Here is a 20,508-nt window from a genome sequence, read left to right as displayed (position 1 = left end):
CAGACACAAAATAACAAATATTGTCTCATTAATATGAACTAAGTATGATGTGTAAACTCACAGTTTAACTACAGAACACTGGTTACTAGGGGATAGAATGTGGGCTGAGAAGGGGGAGCTGATGCTGAATGTACATAGAATGTTTAATAAAATTGGTTGTAAAATATGAACACTGTAGAGTTGATGGTTTACAGTGAGTATAATTAACACTGCTGATTTATAAACATGACTGTGGATGAAAGGCGCAATCTAGTTAGGTTAACGACAATTGAAAGGAAGCTAGAGGATAATCTGGGGAACACAGTGATTTTAGTGGTGGATGAGGATTGTACTTAATAGAGCAAATAAAAGAATGTTTTTCTATGAACTAGAACAAATGCACACCACTATTACAAGGTAGTAATAATATAGTGATGCATAGGAAAAATACAACTAATGCAATTTACGAATTTTAGTTAACAAATGCAGTGTTTTTCCAGCAATCGCTCAGAAGGTCCTGTGTCAACCCTAGGCATCGACAAGGGGTGAGTCTGTCAATCAGAGGTGGAGAGGGCATCACCATCCCAGAATCCTCAGGGTTGGAGAATAAAATGTGCACTAGAGTGCACTTAGCAGTGTTCTACTATGGACTTGTGATTCTAGCAATGGAAGAAATTATACCATTGATATGGAGACAGTGGCCACTGGAGTTGCTGAAGGCAGGGAAAGGGAAAAAGAGGTATAATAAAGTGGCATTTTTGGGACTTGGAGTTGTCCTGAATGACACTGCAAAGATACAGGGCATTATACATCTTGCCATAAGCTACAGGAAGGAGCTACAATGTAAACTATAATCCGTGCTGTGTGGCAAAGCTCCAAAATCAATTGCACTGAATTTACCACACTAATGAAAGAAGTTGTTAACGTGGGGAAGGGTGGGAGGTGTGGGGAGTGGGGCATATGGGAATCCCTTGTATTTTTTTATGTAACATTTTATGTAAGCTAAGTATCTTTCAAAAATAAATTAAAAATATTTTAGAAAAACCTGAAACGACGGGGTGAGGAGGATAAACAAAGGGGTGTGGGATCTCCCCCTTTGTAGTAAGTAGTGAATGAAGATGTTCTAAAATGGACTGAGGTGGTGAAACTGACAACCCCTCAGTGTACACCATGGATGGACGATACACGGCAGGAGGCCTCAAGACAGCGAACCCCGCGGTGGACCTGGGCCAAGTCGAGGGAGAACCTCCTGGAGAGGAATTCCCTGTTCTAGACTCCACGAGAACATACACGACCGTGGGAGGAGGTCAAAACAACACGAACAGGCGTCTGCAGGTGATTCCACCCCTCATGGGTGACTCGAGGGGTTCAAGGCTTCCGTGGAGGAAGTAACAGCAGACACGGTGGAAAGAGCAAGAGAACTAGAGCCAGAAGTGAGCTTGAGGATGGGAAGGAACTGCCGCAATCTCATGATAAAGCTTTAACGGATGAGGGGTTGCTGCTTACGGATGAGCAAAGAAAGGGGTTTCCTGAGATGGACTCTACTCCTGGGTGACGATGCCGTGAACACTGCTGAAACGACGACAAAGGACTCAACTAAGTCCATCAGCTCAGCTGACGGAGCAGTGGCAGGGGTCGAGAGGACTGACCAGTTTTCAAAGTTCTACTGTGCACAAAATGCCACCGAACAGCATCGCACACCGCCGTCTTCAAGGAGAAATCTTTCCTGAGGAAGAGTCCATCGGTGCAGCAAATTCACTGTTGCCGTATTTTAAGACCCCGCCGCAGCCAGCCCCGCCTTCCGCCCAGCAGCCTGAGCGCCGCGGCCACAGCATCAAGGCAGACGCTCCGCCGGCAGGAGGATCACGACTCGCTGCAGGTTCAGATGATGGGTGGCATGTTTAAGCAATGAAATATTTTTTATTGAGGTATGTACACTGTTTTCTGGCATATGCTACTGCACACTTAATAGACTACAGTATAGTGTAAACGTAACTTTAATAATATGTACTAGGAAATTTTAAAAATTTGCATGACTTGCTTTATTGAGATACTCACTGTGTTTCAGTGTTCTGTAACCAAACTCCAATGTCCCTGAGGGAATGCCCGTATACATGTAAGACTGTCAATGAATTCCAAACAGGACTGAATTCACAGCTTCACTATATTATAATCGTAATATTGTAATAATAGTAAATGCCAAAGATCAAAAGAGAATTCTGAAAGCTCCAAAAGAGAAGAAAGGTGTCACATAAAATGGAGCCTCAGGGAAACGGACTTGGCCCAGTGGTTAGGGCGTCCGTCTACCACATGGGAGGCCCGCGGTTCAAGCCCCGGGCCTCCTTGACCCGTGTGGAGCTGGCCATGCGCAGTGCTGATGTGCGCAAGGAGTGCCCTGCCACGCAGGGGTGTCCCCCGCGTAGGGGAGCCCCACGCGCTAAGAGTGCACCCGTAAGGAGAGCTGCCCAGCGCTAAAGAAAGTGCAGCCTGCCCAGGAATGGCGCCGCCCACACTTTCTGTGCCGCTGACAACAGAAGCGGACAAAGAAACAAGACGCAGCAAACAGACAACCGGGAGAGGGGAGGGGAGGGGAATTAAATAAATAAAAATAAATCTTAAAAAAATAATAAAAATAAAATAAAATAAAATAAAATGGAGCCTCAGTAAGATTAAGTGCTGGGAAGCGGATTTGGCTCAACTGATAGAGCATCCACCTACCACACAGGAGGTCCAAGGTTCAAACCCAGGGCCTCCTGACCCGTGTGGAGCTGGCCCAAGCACAGTGCCAATGCGTGCAAGGAGTGCCGTGCCACGCAGGGGTGTCCCCCGTGTAGGAGAGCCCATGTGCAAGGAGTGCGCCTTACAGCAGGCTGCCCAGGAGTGGTGCCGCACACACAGAGCTGACACAGCAAGATGACGCAACAAAGAGACACAGATTCCCGGTGCCACTGACAAGAATATAAGCGGACAAAGAATACACAGTGAATAGACACAGAGAGCAGATAACTGTGTGTGTGGGGGGAGGAGAAATAAATAAAAAATAAATCTTTTAAAAAAATTAAGTGCTGATTTCTCATCAGACAACAATGAGGCAAGAAGGCAGTGGGATGACATATTTAAAGCGCTGGAAGGAAAGAATGCCAACCAAGAACTCTACTTTCGGCAAAACTGTCTTTCAAAATGAGGAAGAAATCAAGACATTCCCAAATAAAGAAGAGCTGAGGGAGCTCATCACCCCTAGTCCAGCCCTAGAAGAAATGCTAAACGGAGCTCTGCAGGCTGCAAGGGAGGCCACTAGATGCTGAAGCCGCAGGAGGACACAGATCTCTGGTAAAGATAACGGCACTGGCACATCCAAACACCAGGACTGCTGTGGTTTTGGTTTGTATTCCACTTTATACCTTCTACAGGATCTAAAAGGCAAATGCATACAGTGTAATGACACAGCAACGGTTTACTTCTGAGAACTACATACCTGGGGAGGGAGACAGGGATGCAGGAACACGGTTTATGTGTACTACTGAAATTAAAGGGGCATGAAATGTGAAACTAAACAAGACTGATACAGATTTAGGATGTTAAATTTAAGCCACAGGGTAACCACAAAAAAAATATCAGAGCATAAGCAAACTCCAAGAGCCAGAAAACAGAATATGGCTTGCTGGGGGCAGGGAGAATGGGGAATTAATAATGCAAAATGTAAAGTGTAGGGTTTCTGTTTGAGGAGACAGGAAAGTATTTAGTAATCAAAGGTGGTGAGGGTACCGCAATATTGTGAATGTGATTAATCTCACTGAATTGTATGACTGAGAGTGGTTGAAATGGGAAGATATATACATATGTATTTTAAGATTTATTTTATTTATTTATTCCCACCCACCCTCACTGTCTGCGCTCGCTGTCTGCTCTCTGTGTCCATTTGCTCTATGCTCTGTGTCTGCTCGTCTCCTCTTTAGGAGGCACCGGGCACCAAACCTGGGACCTCCCATGTGGGGGAGAGGTGCTCAATCCTCTGAGCCCCCTCAGCTCCCTGTTCTGCTGTGCCTTTCATTGCCTTTCTTCTCTCTGTCTTCTTGTTGCATCATCTTATTGCGCCAGATCGCTGCACCAGGCTGCTGTCTTGCTCATCTTCTTTAGGAGGTAGGCAGGAGCCCAATCGCTTGAACCGCATTCGCTTCCCAAGCAGGCATATTTTTTCTAGATGTTTCCACAATTTTTTTTAAAAGGTGCAACTAAAGAGACAATGACAGTTAAATGCAATACATTATCCTGGATGGGACCTAAGAATGGAAGAGCAAAGATCCAAAAGGACACTACTGGGACATATGAGAAAACTGACATATAGAATTCAAGTCTTACATCAAAATTAAAATTAGCTGAACTTAATATCTACACTCATGATGGTTACGTAAGTAAATTTTATCTTTGGAAATGAATAGAAAAGGTGAAAGCAAACCATGATGTTTGTAACTAGCAGTGCAATAATATGGGTATGACAGTGGTTGAAAAGCGAAGTCTGAGGTCATGTGTATTACTGGAAGGAAATGTAAAAAAATGTAATATGGGACTCTAAAGCACAGTAAAACTTCACGTGGAATATGAATATGGGCAACATTGCATACATAAAACTGTTTTTCTTTGAAACTTAAAAAATATATGTTAATGTTACAAGATGTTACTATCAGGCAAAACTACAACCAAAGCAAACTATGGATAATAGCAGATAGTAATATATTAATAATCTTCCATTATGGATTAAAAAAAAAAAAAGGAAATACAGTAAGGAATAGAAACTAGAAACAAGGTACCACGTATTACTAGACTTCCTCTACACAAAATATCAATACAAATAAATTAAAAACAGAAGAGCACCTGCGTGCAGCAGGGGAAGCACAGAGAGACTGAGAGGAGATGAGGTATTTTATTTTGGTCTGGTTTTTTAAATTATTATTATTGAAATAATGAAAATTCTCTAACAATGACTGACGTAATGAATGAGCAACTATGGGATATCAAATACCACTGACCATATACTTTGGATGGATTATATGCTTTATTCATATGTATCAATAAAGCTGATTTGTTTAAAAAAAAAAAAAAGAAAATGTATGTGGAATAGTGTATGTCCAATTTGCTCTCAAATGTTTGGAAAAATAGATAAATGGATGGATGGATGATGGATTGATAGCAATATGGGTAGACAAAATGATATGGCAAAGGTGCAAATGTTAAAACTGGTGGATTTGAGTATCGGGGGTGGGTTGGGATGTGTTAGAATTCTTTGTATGGGTTTTAAATTATTTTTGTAACTATCTGGATTTTAAATTATTTTTGTAACTATCTTCTAAGTTTGAAATTACTTCAAATGGAAGTTTAAAGAAAAAGGAGAAAATGAGAAAGTAAGACATGGTTTGGGGGAAAATATTTCAAATTCTGCAAATGACAAAGGACTTGTGTCTAGAATTCATAAATAATTCTTACAACTAATTAAGTAAATGGTCACTCTTTTTTTAAAAAAGAGCAAAAGATATGAACAGACACCTCACCGAAGAAGATATTCATTCAGATATCTTTACAAGCATCTAAGAAGGTGCTGCACATCAGTCATCATTAGAAAATTACAAATTCAAGCCAATAAAACAAAAAAATTAGAATGGCTTAAAAATAAAAAAATAAAAGATTGACCAAACGAAGTATTGGACATAGAGTAATTGGAAATCAAACAAACTGCTGGTAGAATAGAAAGTGGTAAAACCACTTCAGAAAAGAGTTTAGCAGTATTTTAGAAGAGTTAAGCATAAATCCACATGTCCCACCCATTCTATCCTTGGATATTTACCCAAGGAGACATGAGAACATTTGCCTCTTGTGGGGAACAGAACATACACTAACCTTACTGAGGAGTGTGGAAAGACATGACTAGATACGTGCCAGATAAACTGTTACAGGGTTACTGATAAAGAAGTAGGACAACCAGGATGCCAGCATAAGCGCAATGTAACTACCAATGTAAATTTAGCGTCTGCTCATTGTTTCCTAGAATTTGCTTTAATTCCAAATAACTGGAGCTGAAAATCCACCATAAGCTGGGATGTGGCGCTAGATACCTGAATGCACTCAGGGATTTCTTTTTCCATTTTGTCACTAACATAACCAGCTAATTCTATATTTACAGACAGACACGTTCCTTTGGGTCTCAATTTCTTCCCCCCACCACCGATCTGGAGACAAGGGCGGGATTCCTCAGGACTCTTTCACTGGGCAAATTTGTCCGAGGATTTATGGCCACCTTTGACCAGGTAAGAAACTCTGACTGCTACAAAGTCTCCCTTTCCTATTTTGGTTCTGCAGAATTGGGATCCAGGGCAGAATCCCAAACCCTGGTTGCAAATCCCGGGTTGTTATTAGGCACAGTGGGGAGGAGGGGCTCTGGTTCCCGCCTGGTTGTTGCCGGGAAGCCCAGAATGCTGCCAGCAGGAAAAACACTTCCCTGCCGTGTACGGAACGGGGAAGTGGATGTGGTTCAACTGATAGAGCGTCTGCCTACCATATGGGAGGTCTGCGGTTCAAACCCCAGGCCTCCTTGACCCGTGTGGAGCTGGCCCATGCGCAGTGCTAATGCGCGCAAGGAGTGCCGTGCCACGCAGGGGTGTCCCCGCATAGGGGAACCCCATGTGCAAGGAGTGCGCCCCGTAAGGAGAGCCGCCCAGCGCAAAAGAAAGTGCAGCCTGCCCAGGAATGGTGCCACACACGTGGACAGCTGACACAATAAGACGACGCAACAAAAAGATCCCGTGTATGGAATGGGTATAGCCATGAAATTCCTGCTTTGCAATGCCAAGGGAAGAGTCTTTTAAGATAGAAAAATTTGGGTATTTATAGGGATTTTTTAGGTAAAAACAAAAAAAACCACCAGAAACAAATGGACTCATGGTGTCTCTGATGAGCATGACTCAGGAGCTAAGTGAAGAACTAATGGAGCGGCACGAAGAGCAAGGGAAGGAGCGCAGGAAGGTGCCGAGAAGCCGGCAGCCCTCGCCCTGCATTGCGTTCCTCTCCCTTCTCTGCCTCGGCTGGACCTGGGAGGCGGGTCCTGGATGGACGGTCCCAGTGGCCATCAGCAGGGGACTTCCTTGTGGAGAGGGGACAAGTGCCAGCCTCATTCCACTATTCCAACCCGGGACACCTGAGTCCTGACGCCACCTGAGTCGCGGAACCAGAAAGCAGGAAGGATCAAGGGCTCAGGAGGCAGGAGCTGCCGGGCGCCTGGACCAGACACTGCCCTGGAACGGAGGGGTCGGGCTGGCCACCGGCTTGGAATACGGAATAAAAACTCAACTGCAGCCTCCACCTTTAGCGCACACAGCCCTGGCCTCTGGAGCCCGCTGGAAGGCTCCCAAGTGTGCTGGGAGGCCCAGGGAGTGTGCAAACGTCCTTCCCACCCAACCTCACGCTTCTGGAGAGTTCTTTGCCAGTGCTCTGGGAAGACCCACAGAAGGCAACCCAAGAGCTCTGCGGCTGGTTGCAGTCCACCGTCCTGGGTGTGCAGAGGCCACACATGTGCCATTCTCGAGGCGAGTGCTGCCTCTGGCTGCCTCTGGCCACCTCTGCCCCACTAGCCCAGTGGGTAGGACAGGGGTCGCGTAACGACAAGGCCACGAGACGGCCTGGCAGGAGGGCCACGGTCTCAGGAAACTATGTCCCCCTCTCCCTACTCAGACACACAACAAGAAGGGCTGCTGCCAGCAGACGAAGTGCCCTGGGGGCTGGGAAGCACCGCAGCTGTGCACCTGTGCTTCCCTGAGGCGTTTCTGAATTTCCACACGTGGATCCAGGAGCACAGCAGAGATCCTCTCCACTTCTGTGGCAGCCTGCTTGCCAGAATTCAAGCACAGGCAAGGAAAAAGGCACTGACAGTGCCTCAGGTAGTGGCGCAGCAACCCAATTCTGGGAAAATAAGGAAAAAGAGAAGAAAAAGAGAAACTTGAGACTGCACTGTTTGTTGATTGTTAGAATGATTCACGAGGGAACAAGCCCTTATCTGGAGCCACCAACAGTAAGAGAGGAGCCCTCACGAGAGTCAACCTGTCCGTCGAGGAGCAGGCAAGCCAGGAGAAACAAGACTACGTCCTGACCTGGACATCACCAGCAACGGCTCAAGCCTGTCAGCAACGGGGCGCAAGGGCAGCCGGAGCTGGAACGAGGCGGCGCTACGGCGGTTTTTCATCCTGGCTTTTCTGTGGACACTGCGGCCACGGAGCCAGCGATTCCTCCTGAGGGATGAAATCCAGCCCTGCCCTTCGGAGCTCCAGAGCCTCAAAGGTTCTGATCTGGAGAAGGCCTAAGCCGGGGTCCCCCGGAGAACATCGGTCTGCTCCTCTCTTGGAGGAAGCGCCGGCTCTCGCCTCCCGCAGCGCGGTGCCTCTGGCAGGGCCTCCTGCCGAGGCCGCAGCCTGGGTTCTGCGCTTGCGGGAGAGGTGGGGCGCCCGGGGGCTGGGTGTCTGAGCTGGCAACACAGGCTTTCTGAAACAAAGGGGGACAGGGAGCCCCAGAAAAACACTCCAAGGTGTAGGAGACAGAGCCACTTCCCAGCCCTGGGAAGGGATGACTCGGGCTGACTTGGCGTTTCTAGGCTGCTCAGAGCAAGTACTGTGAAATGGGTCCAGCTAAACAATGGGAATTTCTTTGCTCATGGTTTTGCGACCAGAAAAATGTCCAAATCAAGGCATTGTCAAGGTGACGCTTTCTTCCCAAAGACCAGCTGCCCGTGATCCTTGGCTCCTCTGCCACATGGCAAAGCAAGTGGCTGCGTCTCCCAGGCCTCTCCTCCAGGTTACGCTGCTGTCGGCTTCTTGCTTCCACGGCGTGCACCCTCTCTGCCTCCCTCCCTGCCTGAATTTCATTCTCTTTAGAGGACTCCAGTCATAGGGCTAAGAGCCCTCCTCATCGGGTTGGGCCACGCCTCAACCCAAGTCCCACATCAGAAAGTCCTGCCTGCAACGAGCTGCATGAGCGGAAGAGCGTGTTTCTCTGGGGCCTGTACAGCTTCAAACCTGCACCCAGGCCAAGCCTACTGTTGGAGCTCCCAGTGAAGAGCTGCCCTCTCGGACACAGCGTCCTGCACCTGCTGCGAGCAGTCGGGAGACGGGCCCTGACGGCAGGGCCGCAGCCCAGCCATGCCCGTCACCCGGGAGAAAGGAAGGGGCTCGGGCGCGCTCGGCCAGAGGGGCTGGCCTGTCCTGGACGCGTACAACAGCCCCCGAACTCGAGCTGCCCTCCCCACCTCCATGCCTGCATCTGCTCAGCCTTTTTCTATAGAAGACCTATGTTCAGCTTTTTTTGCAGTTCCTTTAGCAGAGAAGCAGGTACCTCTTTGCATTTACCTACAAAGGCATTCAATATTTGCAAAGAATCCTGCAGTGCTTCACGGGCTCACCCACTATATTCTCCAGGTATTTGAAGAGAAAATTTCCCCATTTCAGGTTCCACGTTAATCCAGAAAGTGGATGATTCATCGATGTTGCTAGTACCTCACATGCTCGTCAAGAAGATACGTTGGGAAGCGGACTTGGCCCAGTGGTTAGGGCGTCCGCCTACCACATAGGAGGCCCAAGGTTCAAACCCCGGGCCTCCTTGACCTGTGTAGAGCTGGCCCATGCTCAGTGCTGATGCACGCAAGGAGTGCCCTGCCACACAGGGGTGTCCCCCGTGTAGGGGAGCCCCACGCGCAAGGAGTGCACCCCATAAGGAGAGCCGCCCAGTGCGAAAGAAAGTGCAGCCTGCCCAGGAATGGCGCCGCACACACGGAGAGCTGACACAAGATGATGCAACAAGAATAGACACAGATTTCTGGTGCTGCTGACAACCATACAACAATGGAAGTGGACACGGAAGAACATGCAGCAAACAGAGAACAGACAACTGGGGTGGGGCGGAGGGAAGGGGAGAGAAATAAAATAATAATAAAAAGAAGATACATTGAAGCACTGAAAGTTTTTCTTCCTAAAGACTTAAAACCTCCCTAGATAAGTCACATTTTTTTCAAACCAAAGTCAAGTATTTGAGACGCTTATTGTGAACGAGCTTGCACCCTGCACTCGGCCTATTTTATGTATGAGACAGACACCCGGCCAAGTGACTCCGCCCAAGTGGGCTGGGCGGATCCTGCAGGCACTGTGTCCCCCCGAGACGGCCCTGCCGCTCCCCAGAACCTTCTCTGTGGCCACAGGAGGTGAAGGAGCCACTGGCGGACCCTGAGAACAGGCTGCCGACAGCAAGCTCTTGCTGTCACTGGGCCTGGCGGCAGCCTGCTGCTGGTCGTGCCGCTCTGGGGTGCTGGGATGTTCATGGGCCATGGACATGCTCGCAGGTGCCTCCCGCACGCACGCACGCTGTCTGTCTTTCAAGCGCCTCGACTCGACTCCACGCTGTTCCGTGCGTCACTGGGGTGGCTACACACAAACCTGGTGCCCTCCCGGGCAGCGGGGCCTGCCCTCCGCCCAGGCAGCCTCCCCAAGCCTGGCTGCCTCTCCTGTCCTTGGGCCACTGCTGGCTTAGCCGTGCTCCCCAGCTTGTGTGAGGGGCACAGGGGAAAGCGCAATGCATTCCACATGCAGTCTGTCCTCGGGAGGCTCCTCACACACGAAGCCAGCCCGAGGGGCAGAAGCCACAGCTCTGAGGCCAGCTGCCGCTCAGCCGTTGGTCTTGAACTGAGCGACCCACCCTTGACTAAGGAGGAACATGGGGACCACCCCTTCCGGAGACCGAGGCCATGGGTGGACAGCGCACCAAGGCAGGGCAGACACGCACGGCAGCTGCACTCGGGCGCCGACGCGGCACCTTGGGCTCATCCCACTGGCTTGCTCATTTGCCTGCCGCCGGGTCCCTTCAAGAGAGGGCCTGTGCTGAGGGCTTGGGGTACGACCTCACCAAGACGGCCATGGGCCTCCTCTGCGGGGAGCACGCTCTTCAGCAGAGGACAGACACACAGCCCGTCTTAAAAAGCACCATGCTACACACCTGGATGTAACATGACACACACCGCTTTCACGGTTTTAGTACACAGTCCAGGGCATTAATCACATTTACCATGTTGTGCTACCATCGCCACCTTGCATAACTACAACATTTTCATTATCCGCAAAAGGAACTTCACACATGAAGCACTAACTCCTCATTCTCTGCCTGCCCCAGTCCCTGGCAGCTCGATGCTACTTTCTGTCTCTAGGAAGCTGCTTCGCCTACACATCTCACGTAAGAGGAATCGTCCGTGTCCTTCCCTGTGCGCCTGGCTTGCTTCACTCGACGTGACATCTTCAAGGTCCAGAACTTTGCTCCGCCCCACGTGGGCGTGCCAGGGCACGGATGGCCTGCACCCCTTAGTCCACTCGTCCACTGGTGGACGCCTGTTTCTCACTGTGGGCCGCAGTGAGTAACGCCGCAGTGAACACTGGTGTACAGGTACCTGTTTGAGCCCCTGCTTTCAAGTCTTTGGGATCTACAACCTAGATGTGGAATAGCAGTATTTGCATAACTTTTTTAGGACCCACCGAACTATTTTTGTGCCATTTCACATTCCTGGTACTCAGGTCCTCTTTTCCCCATCCTCACCAACAGCTCTTAATTTCCATTTTTTTAATCGTAGTCGTCCGAGAGGCTGTGAGGTGGCATCTCAAGGTTTTGAAGTGCATTTCCTTCCCCTGATGACAAATGCTGTTCAGCACCTGCTCACATGCTTACTGGTCTTTTATACTCTTCTTTGCAGAACTGTCTATTCAAGTCTTTGGCCCTGTTTTTTTTTAAGAAAAGATTCGTTTATTTCTCCCACCCCCTCATTGTTTGCATTTGCTGTGTCTGTCTGTTGTGTGCTGGTCTTTTTTAGGAGACACCAGGAATGAAACCTGGGACCTCTGATGTGGGAGGGAGGCGCCTAATTGCTTGAGTCACCTCCGCTCCCTGTTTCGTTGTGTCTCTCATTGATTCTCCTCGTGTCTCCTGTTGCATCAGCGTGCTACGCCTGCCCACTGCGTCAGCTCACTGTCTTCCTCATCTTTAGGAGGCACTGGGAACCAAACCTGGGGTCTCCCATGTGATAGGTGGGGGCTCAATCACTTGAGCACCATGAGCTGCCCCCTTTGCCCATTTTTAGTTCAGTTTGTTTGAATTTTGCTGGTGTTTTCCAGCAGTTCTTCTCATACTCTGGACAGGAAAGCCCCATCAGTCACACAGCTTCCAATGTCCGCTCCTGTGCTGTGAGCGGCTTTCACTGCTGTGGCAGTGCCCTTTGAAGCACAGAAGGTCTTCGTTTTGATGAATTCCCTTTTATCTATTTTTTCCTTTTGCTGGCTGTTCTTTCGGTATCATATCTATGAGTTGACTGCCTAAAACAAGGTCCTGAAGGCTTGCCCGTGTTTCCTCCTAAGTGATGGAAGGCTCGTCTCCTCCGTCAGGCCATGGAGCCACCCAAAGCTCCTGCACGTGCGAGAGGAGAGTCGACTGTGCTGCCTGAGGCTCCCCAGGGGCCGGCACCCTGGGGGGGAAGGGGCTGCTGGGCCTCCGGGCACTGCTGCACTTGCATCCATGTAACTGTGGCTCTCACAGCCCTCCACGTGACCGTGGGGGAGATAAATGAGCAAGAGCCTGACCTGGGGTAAGGAGAAACTCTGGCTGGACAAAGAGAGACTTCAGGATGATACAGCCGTTGCAGACTCAGAATCAGAATGCAGAGGTGAAGCCTGCTGTGGCAGGTGCAATTACAGACCAGAAAAGCATGTTTGAACCAGAGCCGGTTCCCGTGTGTGCACCTAGCCCACCGGGCCTCTGGGAGACGCTAATTCAGTTTTGCTGTGGGCAGATGAATCAGGAGGGTCTCAACCCTGTGACTTGGGGAGAAGGCCAGAGCGAGAAGGCACGGGGAAGAGAGAGAGATGGAGAGAAAGGAGACGATACTGCAAAGGAAAAGCCAAGGACCAAGGCTCACCGCAGGCAAGGCCCAAGCAGCGCCGACCTCAGGAGTAAGGGTCGCCGTGCCCTGGTGACACCTCGCATTTGGCCTCTCCCAGGCTCAAACCCTTGACCAATAAACCCAGTGTAAGCCCATCACATGGGTCCAGGATCACGGCTGGGAAACTAAGGCAGGTGGTAACGGCGAAGGGATCAAAGCTGGAAAAACCTGCTTGAATAAGAGACTTGAAGAGCATCATAGGGACAAAGGAGCTGAGAAAACAGCAGCTGACTTTCCAGGGGGAGAGGGGTCTGTGTAGACACTGAGGACTTTAGATTTGCAAACAGGGTGGGCGGGTGAGGCCGGGTCAGAGATGAGATGGCTGAGAAGGTGCTACAGGGGTCCTGCGAGCAGCCCGAGCTCGACTGGAGGCAAAAGCAGCCTGCCCAAGGCCTCACCAGCAGGGCATGAGCCCCCAAGAGGCACCGTCAAGACAAGTGAGTGGAACGTCTGAACGAAACCGACAGCACGTGCGCGAGCAAGGAGCGGTTACGAGGTGCCTTCAGCATGAGGTGACAGCGAAGCAGCGGAGGGGGACATCCCAGAACACGGAGAGCTGGTGGGTCTGAGCAAAGTGTGCCGGGCCTCCTAGATCCTATCAAAATGACAGAAATTAGGTTTAAAATCTAAATACCTGAACCACACCAGTGAACGAGGAAGGTGCCACCTGCAAGCCAGACAGGTGGAGCGTCTCCTGGGAGATGGACAGCAGGTGGGACTGATGCCGGCACCCAGGTGCACCCAGGGCAGGGGCCCCAGAAAATCCCGGAGGAGCCCCTGGGCTGAGTGACCGCAGAGCAGGAGCGGGCGGAGGAAACCCAGCTGCGAGCGCGGAGCAGGGGGCGCGCTGCGTGGGGACCGCGGGGACCACGGGAAGCCACCCCCAGGCAGTGACGGGCAGCAGCTCTGGCAGGAGGGCTCGCCCACAGGGGGCTCGTCAGATGGCAGGGCGACAGAGTGTGGCACACGCGCTGCGGCAGGAGACGCGAACCAGTCAGGTGCAGACAGCTGATGGCACGTCACCCTCATCATCCCTTTGGCGCCCCCAACTCCACACCAAGGCTGTCGACAGTCCCTGCTCCTTTGCTGTTAAAAAACCTTGGGGGGAGCCAGTGTGGCCGGTGGGTGAGCACTGGCTCCCCACACGCACGGTCTGGGGTTCAATCCATGGCCCCAGCACCTCAAAAACAGAACAAACCTCAGGGCACCACCTGGCCACTGGTGGCCACAGCCCAGCAGAAGCGAGGAAGGCAGCCCACCCTCACCTACAGGAGCCCTCTGCAGAGCTGCGTGGGGGCCAGGGTGGGGCGGAGGGAGCCCTCTCCTTCAGAAACAACAATCCGGAAAATGTTTTAGGCAACACAAAGCAGCAGCAGCGTTCAACACACACGACACTCGTGCTTCAAGTCCTCCACAAACGCATTCAAAGACGCGCTCCTTTAACTCACATCAACTTCGTGGTCGCTACTGTCCTTCTCATTTGAGAGAAATGGGCACGGAGAGGCGAGGCTCCTGCCCCCAGTCAACAGGGAGCAGCAGCAGAGCCAGAAGCCCACCCAGGCCCACGGGCTGCCGTGGCAGAGGGGCTGGCACCTTGGCAGAGCCCGAGCAGCCCCCTCCTCGGGAGGCACAGGGGCCAGCGTGGCTGCTGGTAAAATCCACACTCTCCTTCTTCCATGAGAACCCTGCAGGAGAGTCCTGGGCGTGGGCAGGGGAGGCCCACAAGACGCCCACGCAGCCACCAACATGCCCACGAGGAGCCTCTTCCTGGCACCGCCCATCCCGTGAACACCGGCCGCGTGCCCGGGACAGAAGCAGCGATGCCAGGCCCCTGCTGCCCGACTGTGCCCGGCGGCACAGCCCAGCCAGCAGGGCAGAGGACGAGGGCCCCGGGCCCAGCACTGCTCCCCCAGCGCCAAGAGGAAGGCCTGGTCTGCAAGGGCCCTGCAGAGGCAGAGCCTGGAGGCAGCAGACACTGCAGCAAGTGCGCACGGCGCACCTGCGACCCGAGGCCCACCGCCCAGTGCGCAGGAAGCAGCTGGGCTTTCGAAAGGCCAGGCCGCAGCTCTGGAGGCTGCTGGGAAGGGCCGTCCTCAGCGGAGGCCTCGGCCTGTGGCCAGGCTCGAGGGCGCATGGTGGGGATTCTTTCTTAGAACCTGCCCACTGGGCCCTCAAACCCTCTGCTACAGTGTGGAGAAGCCAGGAGGAAGCAGCTGCCTCTGGATGCAAATCCCAGCAGACGGCCAGCTCGATGCACCCGACAGGACCAGTAAAGGCCGGAACCAACGCTGGCACCTCAGACGGCCTCCTGCAGTCCTGGACAGGACAAGACACCCTGCTCACTTCACGTTCTCTGCGCAGGCAGCTGACAGAAAGCAGGCACGTCCACTTATTTACCTTGGGCTATACTGAAGCTTAGTATGGAAGAAGAGACCACGTTCCTAAGAGTACCTATCTGGACAACAGAAGGAAATAAATAACATCGGGGAAAAATAAGGTCACTATTGCCTATGTACTCGCAAAGCCCTAAATATCACATGTAGAACTCAAAAAAAGGTCCATAATGTCAGCCTTTTAAATTCACTAAACATACATACATTAACAGAAAAACAGCATTATCATCCCTAACAAAGGACGGAATCTAAACAGACCTATAGCTAGTAAAAAGGTTGACTCACTAGTTAAAAATCTCCAACAAAGAAAAGTCCAGAACTAGATGGCTGCGCTGGAGACTTCTCCTAACGTCGGAAGAACCAACACCAATCCTCCAACTCTTCCAAACCCAAGGGAAGAGACCACCACACCCTGGGCTGGACAAGCCACGCCAGGTGTCCACGAAAGGCCTCTGTGCCTGTTGCGCCGCGCCCGCCGCCTTACCGTTGCTCCCCGGGCCCTGGGCCGCAGCGGCGACGGGCACGACGTGCGTCCCGTTCTGAGCGACGGTTTTGACGGGGAGCTGGTGCTGGCCGCGCGGCGCCTGCTGCACTATGGCGACCGTCTGCACAGGGGCGGCCTGGGCCGTCTGGATCACCCGGCTGGCGGCTCCCAGCGCAGCGTGGCCAATTGCAGGGATGGGCTCTACTTTCACTGAAATTGGAAAAAAGAAACAACACCAACTCACGTTACTGGAAAGTTGATAAACACCGGGCCAGTTTAAAATAAAATATAGGAATCAAATCAGGTGGACATCAGACCTGCCCTAAAACTAAGTCACAAAGCAGAGACAGGCCAGGTGACCGGATCGTGGCCTCAGAGAGCATGACCAGCCAAGGAGCGGCCTGTTCCATCCCTTAATGTTTTTTAAAAAAATTTCTTTTATTTATCCCCCCAACCCTACCCCCCTATTGTCTGCACTTGCTGTCTGCTCCCTGTGTCTGTTTGTTGTGTGCTTGTCTTCTTTTTAGGAGGCACCGGGAACTGAACCTGGGACCTCCCATGTGGTAGGTGGGCGCCCAACTGCTTGAGCCACACCCATACCCCCCGTCCCTCACCTTTGACTTCCCTGTGGTCCCCGTTCTCTTGAGGCTCTGCATCCGGAGAGGGCACCACAGCTGCGTGGGTGACCACGGCCTGCCCGGCCACAGTGTATGTGCTTGCGGGGGCCAGTCCAGCCACGCTGGGAGCCGGCGCTGCTGGCACCTGGTGGACCACGTGGACCGTCTGCACGATGGGCTGCTGGGAAGGTGCAGCTGCCACCGTGTAGGTGACAGGCTTCAGGGCTGGTGGCAGCTGCCGCTGTACCGCTATCAAAACCGGCTGACCAGAGAGTGGAGAACCTGCCCGGAGTCAGACAGAAGCAGTCACAAGGCGCACATGTGCTTTGTTCCCAAAGACGAGGTTTTCCCACACGAAGCACGGACTCACAACATCTCATTCTAATTTGATAAACAAGAGGAGGCAGCCCCATTCTGCCTTACGAAGGCCAGGTCACTACGGTGAGAGGAACGTAGTATTTTACCGGTGGTATTTAACTTCTCTACCCTCTAAAACTGCAATTTCCCCTCTACTTCAACTTCTCACACCACGTCTTCCCACAGTTCTTTCCTTATGAAACAGTAAATGCCAACACACAGGACATGCGGCCACCCCCGCCCAGGCTGGAAGGGGCTGCACCCACAGGCAGCAAGGCCTTTGTTCTGTGCAAGGTGCACCTCTCCCACCCGACCTGCATTCTTTCTGGTTTTGTGCTTAGAAAAATGAGAACAGATGGGGAGGGGGCCGCAGGGTGGGGGTTGCAGGCACCCACCCCCTCAAATGGGTGTGCAGTCCTACAAGCCAGAGTGGCCAGGAATTCCAGTGGTCAGAAATGAACATTTTACCAACCAACTGGGAACCATGATAGATTTGTCAAGATATGTTTCTACACTACACTTTTTTTTAAAATTCCCAAGGCATAAATTTTTATTTCACTAGAATTTTTATCCTCCATTACAACCTTGTAAGTAAACTGCAATCCCTTAAATGGATTTATTTTTTCGCTTCCAATCAGGGTGTAGTTTGCATAATTTGTTATTTTATGTTTTGTGGGGTTTTTTTTTTGTGGATTTCTGAATGAGAGAGCAACTAACTGAGAAACAGATTAATTCTAAAGTGTTTCGGTATTTACACACAGTCATTTAAGACAATGTTCACTGACTTTTAAAAAATGGTATTACTAATTTCCCAGGGTAGCTGGGATGAATGTCTACCTGCCCCACCCGCGTGCGCGGCGACACTGGCACCTCACCTGGGGCGCTCTGGGCAAACCGTGCCTCCTGGATGACGGCAAGCTTGGGCTGAGGGGCCCCTGGCTCGGGCTCCAGGGGGGCTGGTGACCCTTCCCGTGAGAGGCTCTCGGGGGTCTGCGTGCCGCTCGAGTGGGCAGACAGCGCTCCGGCGTGGTTGGGAGAGGCTGGGGCACTTCTGCATTATCAACAGAACACGAGAAGAGCTGCTGGTGGGGCTTCCCGGGAAGGCACTTACAAAGCTGCCTGCGGTTTAGTCATGGGATTTGCAAAAGGGCATCACCGTCTCCTACCAACGCACTACAAGCTCCAGGAAGTGCTCCCGGTGGACTCCTGGGGACTGAGGGGGTCACTGGTGAGATGTGTCCACGCCAAGGTGCTGGGGCCGCTCCTTGGTGCCCGAGTGGCCCCATGGACCCGGGCTGGAGCCGCCGCCCTCCCAGGCAGCTTGCGTCCACTCTCATAGAGCAGGGACAGCAGTGGGCAGGCAGGCAGGGGCTTCGGACTTTGACAGTCACTTTATTTCAAACCAAGTACTAATAAAGCTAAAAATCTGGAATTTTAAAATGAGGCAAATTAACACTGCATAAATCAATGTTAAGTTTAAAGAGTCAAAGGGCAGCTTCAAAGAGGTTTCATGTGCCAAAGGAAAGGAAAGGAACCATTCTTAACAGTATCATTCTTTGCAGTAGGAGGATTCTGATCACAGTAACAATTTGCAACCAATTCCATGAAGCAACACTCACTGCTCATGACTGGAGTTTAAGGAAAATGAAACAAGCAGTCTAAAAGGTTTCGGACAACTAGAAACAAAAAAACATGGGTAGCATCTAGCACTTTTTTTTTTTACTCCCCACCCCCAACATTTCATCATAATGCACTAGGTAATTCCTTCATTTTCAAAGGGAAAAATCACCAATACATTGAAGGCAAACTTACTGGCCATTAAGCGAGGTCCTTTCCTCCATCTGTTTTCCTTACCTAGAAGAGAGTGGTCCCAGAGGGGTTCTAAAGCACGGCACGCCCCTAGGCCGTCTCTTCCTGAAAGCCTGCTCTATTAATTTGCTCTCAGAGGCTGGGTCTATCCTCCAGAACGAGCCCTTGCCTGGTTCTTCCTGGGAGCGTGGCACTTTGATGAAATAACGATTCAGAGAGAGATTGTGGCGAATTGAATTCTATGAAACATAAGAAAATACATAGAACTCATATATTTCTTTGCTGAGAAATAAAAATGTGCCCAAGTTTTTGTGCCCTGCAAAGCAGACACCTCGGTGCTGGCCCCACGGCACAGGGCACTGCGTCTGAACGGCAGCCCTGAGCTGGGAGGGAGGTGTGGTGCCCTCGGCTCTCAGGGCACTCTGGGAGTGCGCAAGGCGTGCTCCTGCACCTTCCACCAGGAAGCAAGGAGCTGCCAAGTGGCTTTACAGGGGCCCGCCCAGCGCACGCTACAATGGCAGGGTGGGGTCCCCAAAGGCGGGGAGGGGCAAGGGATCCAGGACAGGAAAGACTCTGCTTCCAAAGCCAGAAACGCCCCCTTCAGTCTCCCTGGAGCAAAGGAAACCGAGGCCTCCCACCACCGTCCGCACCGCTCCAGGCGGAGCAACCTCTCCGGGCTGGAGACTAACGATGCCGAAAGAAGCCGATCCTTAAATATACTTCCGTGAGCAGAAAATTAGCTCACAGATTCTGTTATAGCCATTGAAAGTAAATTAACCCAGTATAAAATATTTGGCAAATCAGCAAAGGATAAAAATAAGAAAAGGTTGAACACTATTAATACCATCTTCCAGTAATATAATATTTTGCTCTATGCTTTGCAAAGTATTTCCAGGCATGTTTATATGATCCTCTCAATAATCTTGTCAGGTATTCAGAGAAAACTTACTCTCAACTCCTAAAGCGTTATTCTCTCTGCTACAAAAACCTCAGCAACAATTCACGGCCTGTCTGAGCAGAGTGCCCGCGTCGGCCTCAGCAGCCGGGCAGCAGACCTAACCCTGGCTGCCTCCACCACGCAGGAACTGAGCTACCAGGCCAAAGGTGGTGGAAGGCTGCATCTGAGCAACACCCCACGTGTTCACACCGATGTTTAAACTCAAGGTAATGCACTAAACCATTCGTTTTGGTACAATAATTACTCAAAGTAAAATTCATAGGCTATCAGAAATCATTTCTGGAACAGCAACAATCCCCCAAGTACAATGGCAGAGACTAAAAAAGAATGAAGGTCCGACAATGAGCCCCTGATACTAATGACTATGCTTCTGAGCCTGTGCACCTGAATTAAGAACAAGGCCTAGAGCAGCAGTGTGCCTAAGAGTTACCTCCTGAGAGCCTCCGTGTTGCTCATATGTGGCCAGTCTTGAAGTCAAACTCAGCATGTAAATTCACTGCCTTTCCCCCAGCATGGGACATGACTCCCAGGGATGAGCCTCCCTGGCGTTGAGGGATTACTACCAAGTACCAGCTGATGATGTAACTAGAAAATGACCTTGAATAAAAGGTTCAACTCGGACCAGCAGAATATCTCTGTCTACATATAATACCAGGAGTTAAAAATGCTTTTTGACCTAAATCAAGGGGGAAATGGAAAGGACAAAAGAGTTTATATGGCTATGAGTCTCAAAAAAGAGCCAGGAGGTTATCAGAGGGGTTGCCCTTATGCACACCTGAGCAGAGTCCCAGAGACAGATAAAGTAGATACAACCCCAGGTACTGGTTCTTCTGAGGGCTACAGAGACCCACAGGTTCTATGGTCATGGCAGATGGAGTTCAGTGCCATGTCAGTTGGCCCTTCTTTGG

General features: G+C 51.0%; 1 protein-coding gene across 2 annotated transcripts in view; it reads right to left on the bottom strand.

The window, feature by feature from the left end:
• FOXK2 (forkhead box K2) overlaps positions 1–20,508 on the bottom strand; it is an 85,586-nt gene that overhangs the window by 11,531 nt on the left and 53,547 nt on the right. Inside the window, exons 5-8 of one of the 2 annotated variants that reach the window (XM_058284964.2) lie at positions 18,688–18,881; positions 17,709–17,884; positions 16,474–16,758; positions 15,860–16,069 (exon numbers count right to left, since the gene is read on the bottom strand). In XM_058284964.2, coding sequence (XP_058140947.1) covers positions 15,860–16,069; positions 16,474–16,758; positions 17,709–17,884; positions 18,688–18,881 — 865 coding nt within the window. The remainder of the gene's footprint in view (positions 1–15,859; positions 16,070–16,473; positions 16,759–17,708; positions 17,885–18,687; positions 18,882–20,508) is intronic. The other variant, XM_071210861.1, reaches the window with a different exon arrangement.

The sequence above is a fragment of the Dasypus novemcinctus genome, chromosome 21, assembly GCF_030445035.2.
Source record: "Dasypus novemcinctus isolate mDasNov1 chromosome 21, mDasNov1.1.hap2, whole genome shotgun sequence".
NCBI classification, from domain to species: Eukaryota; Metazoa; Chordata; class Mammalia; order Cingulata; family Dasypodidae; genus Dasypus; species Dasypus novemcinctus.
This window is presented reverse-complemented; position numbering and strand designations above follow the sequence as displayed.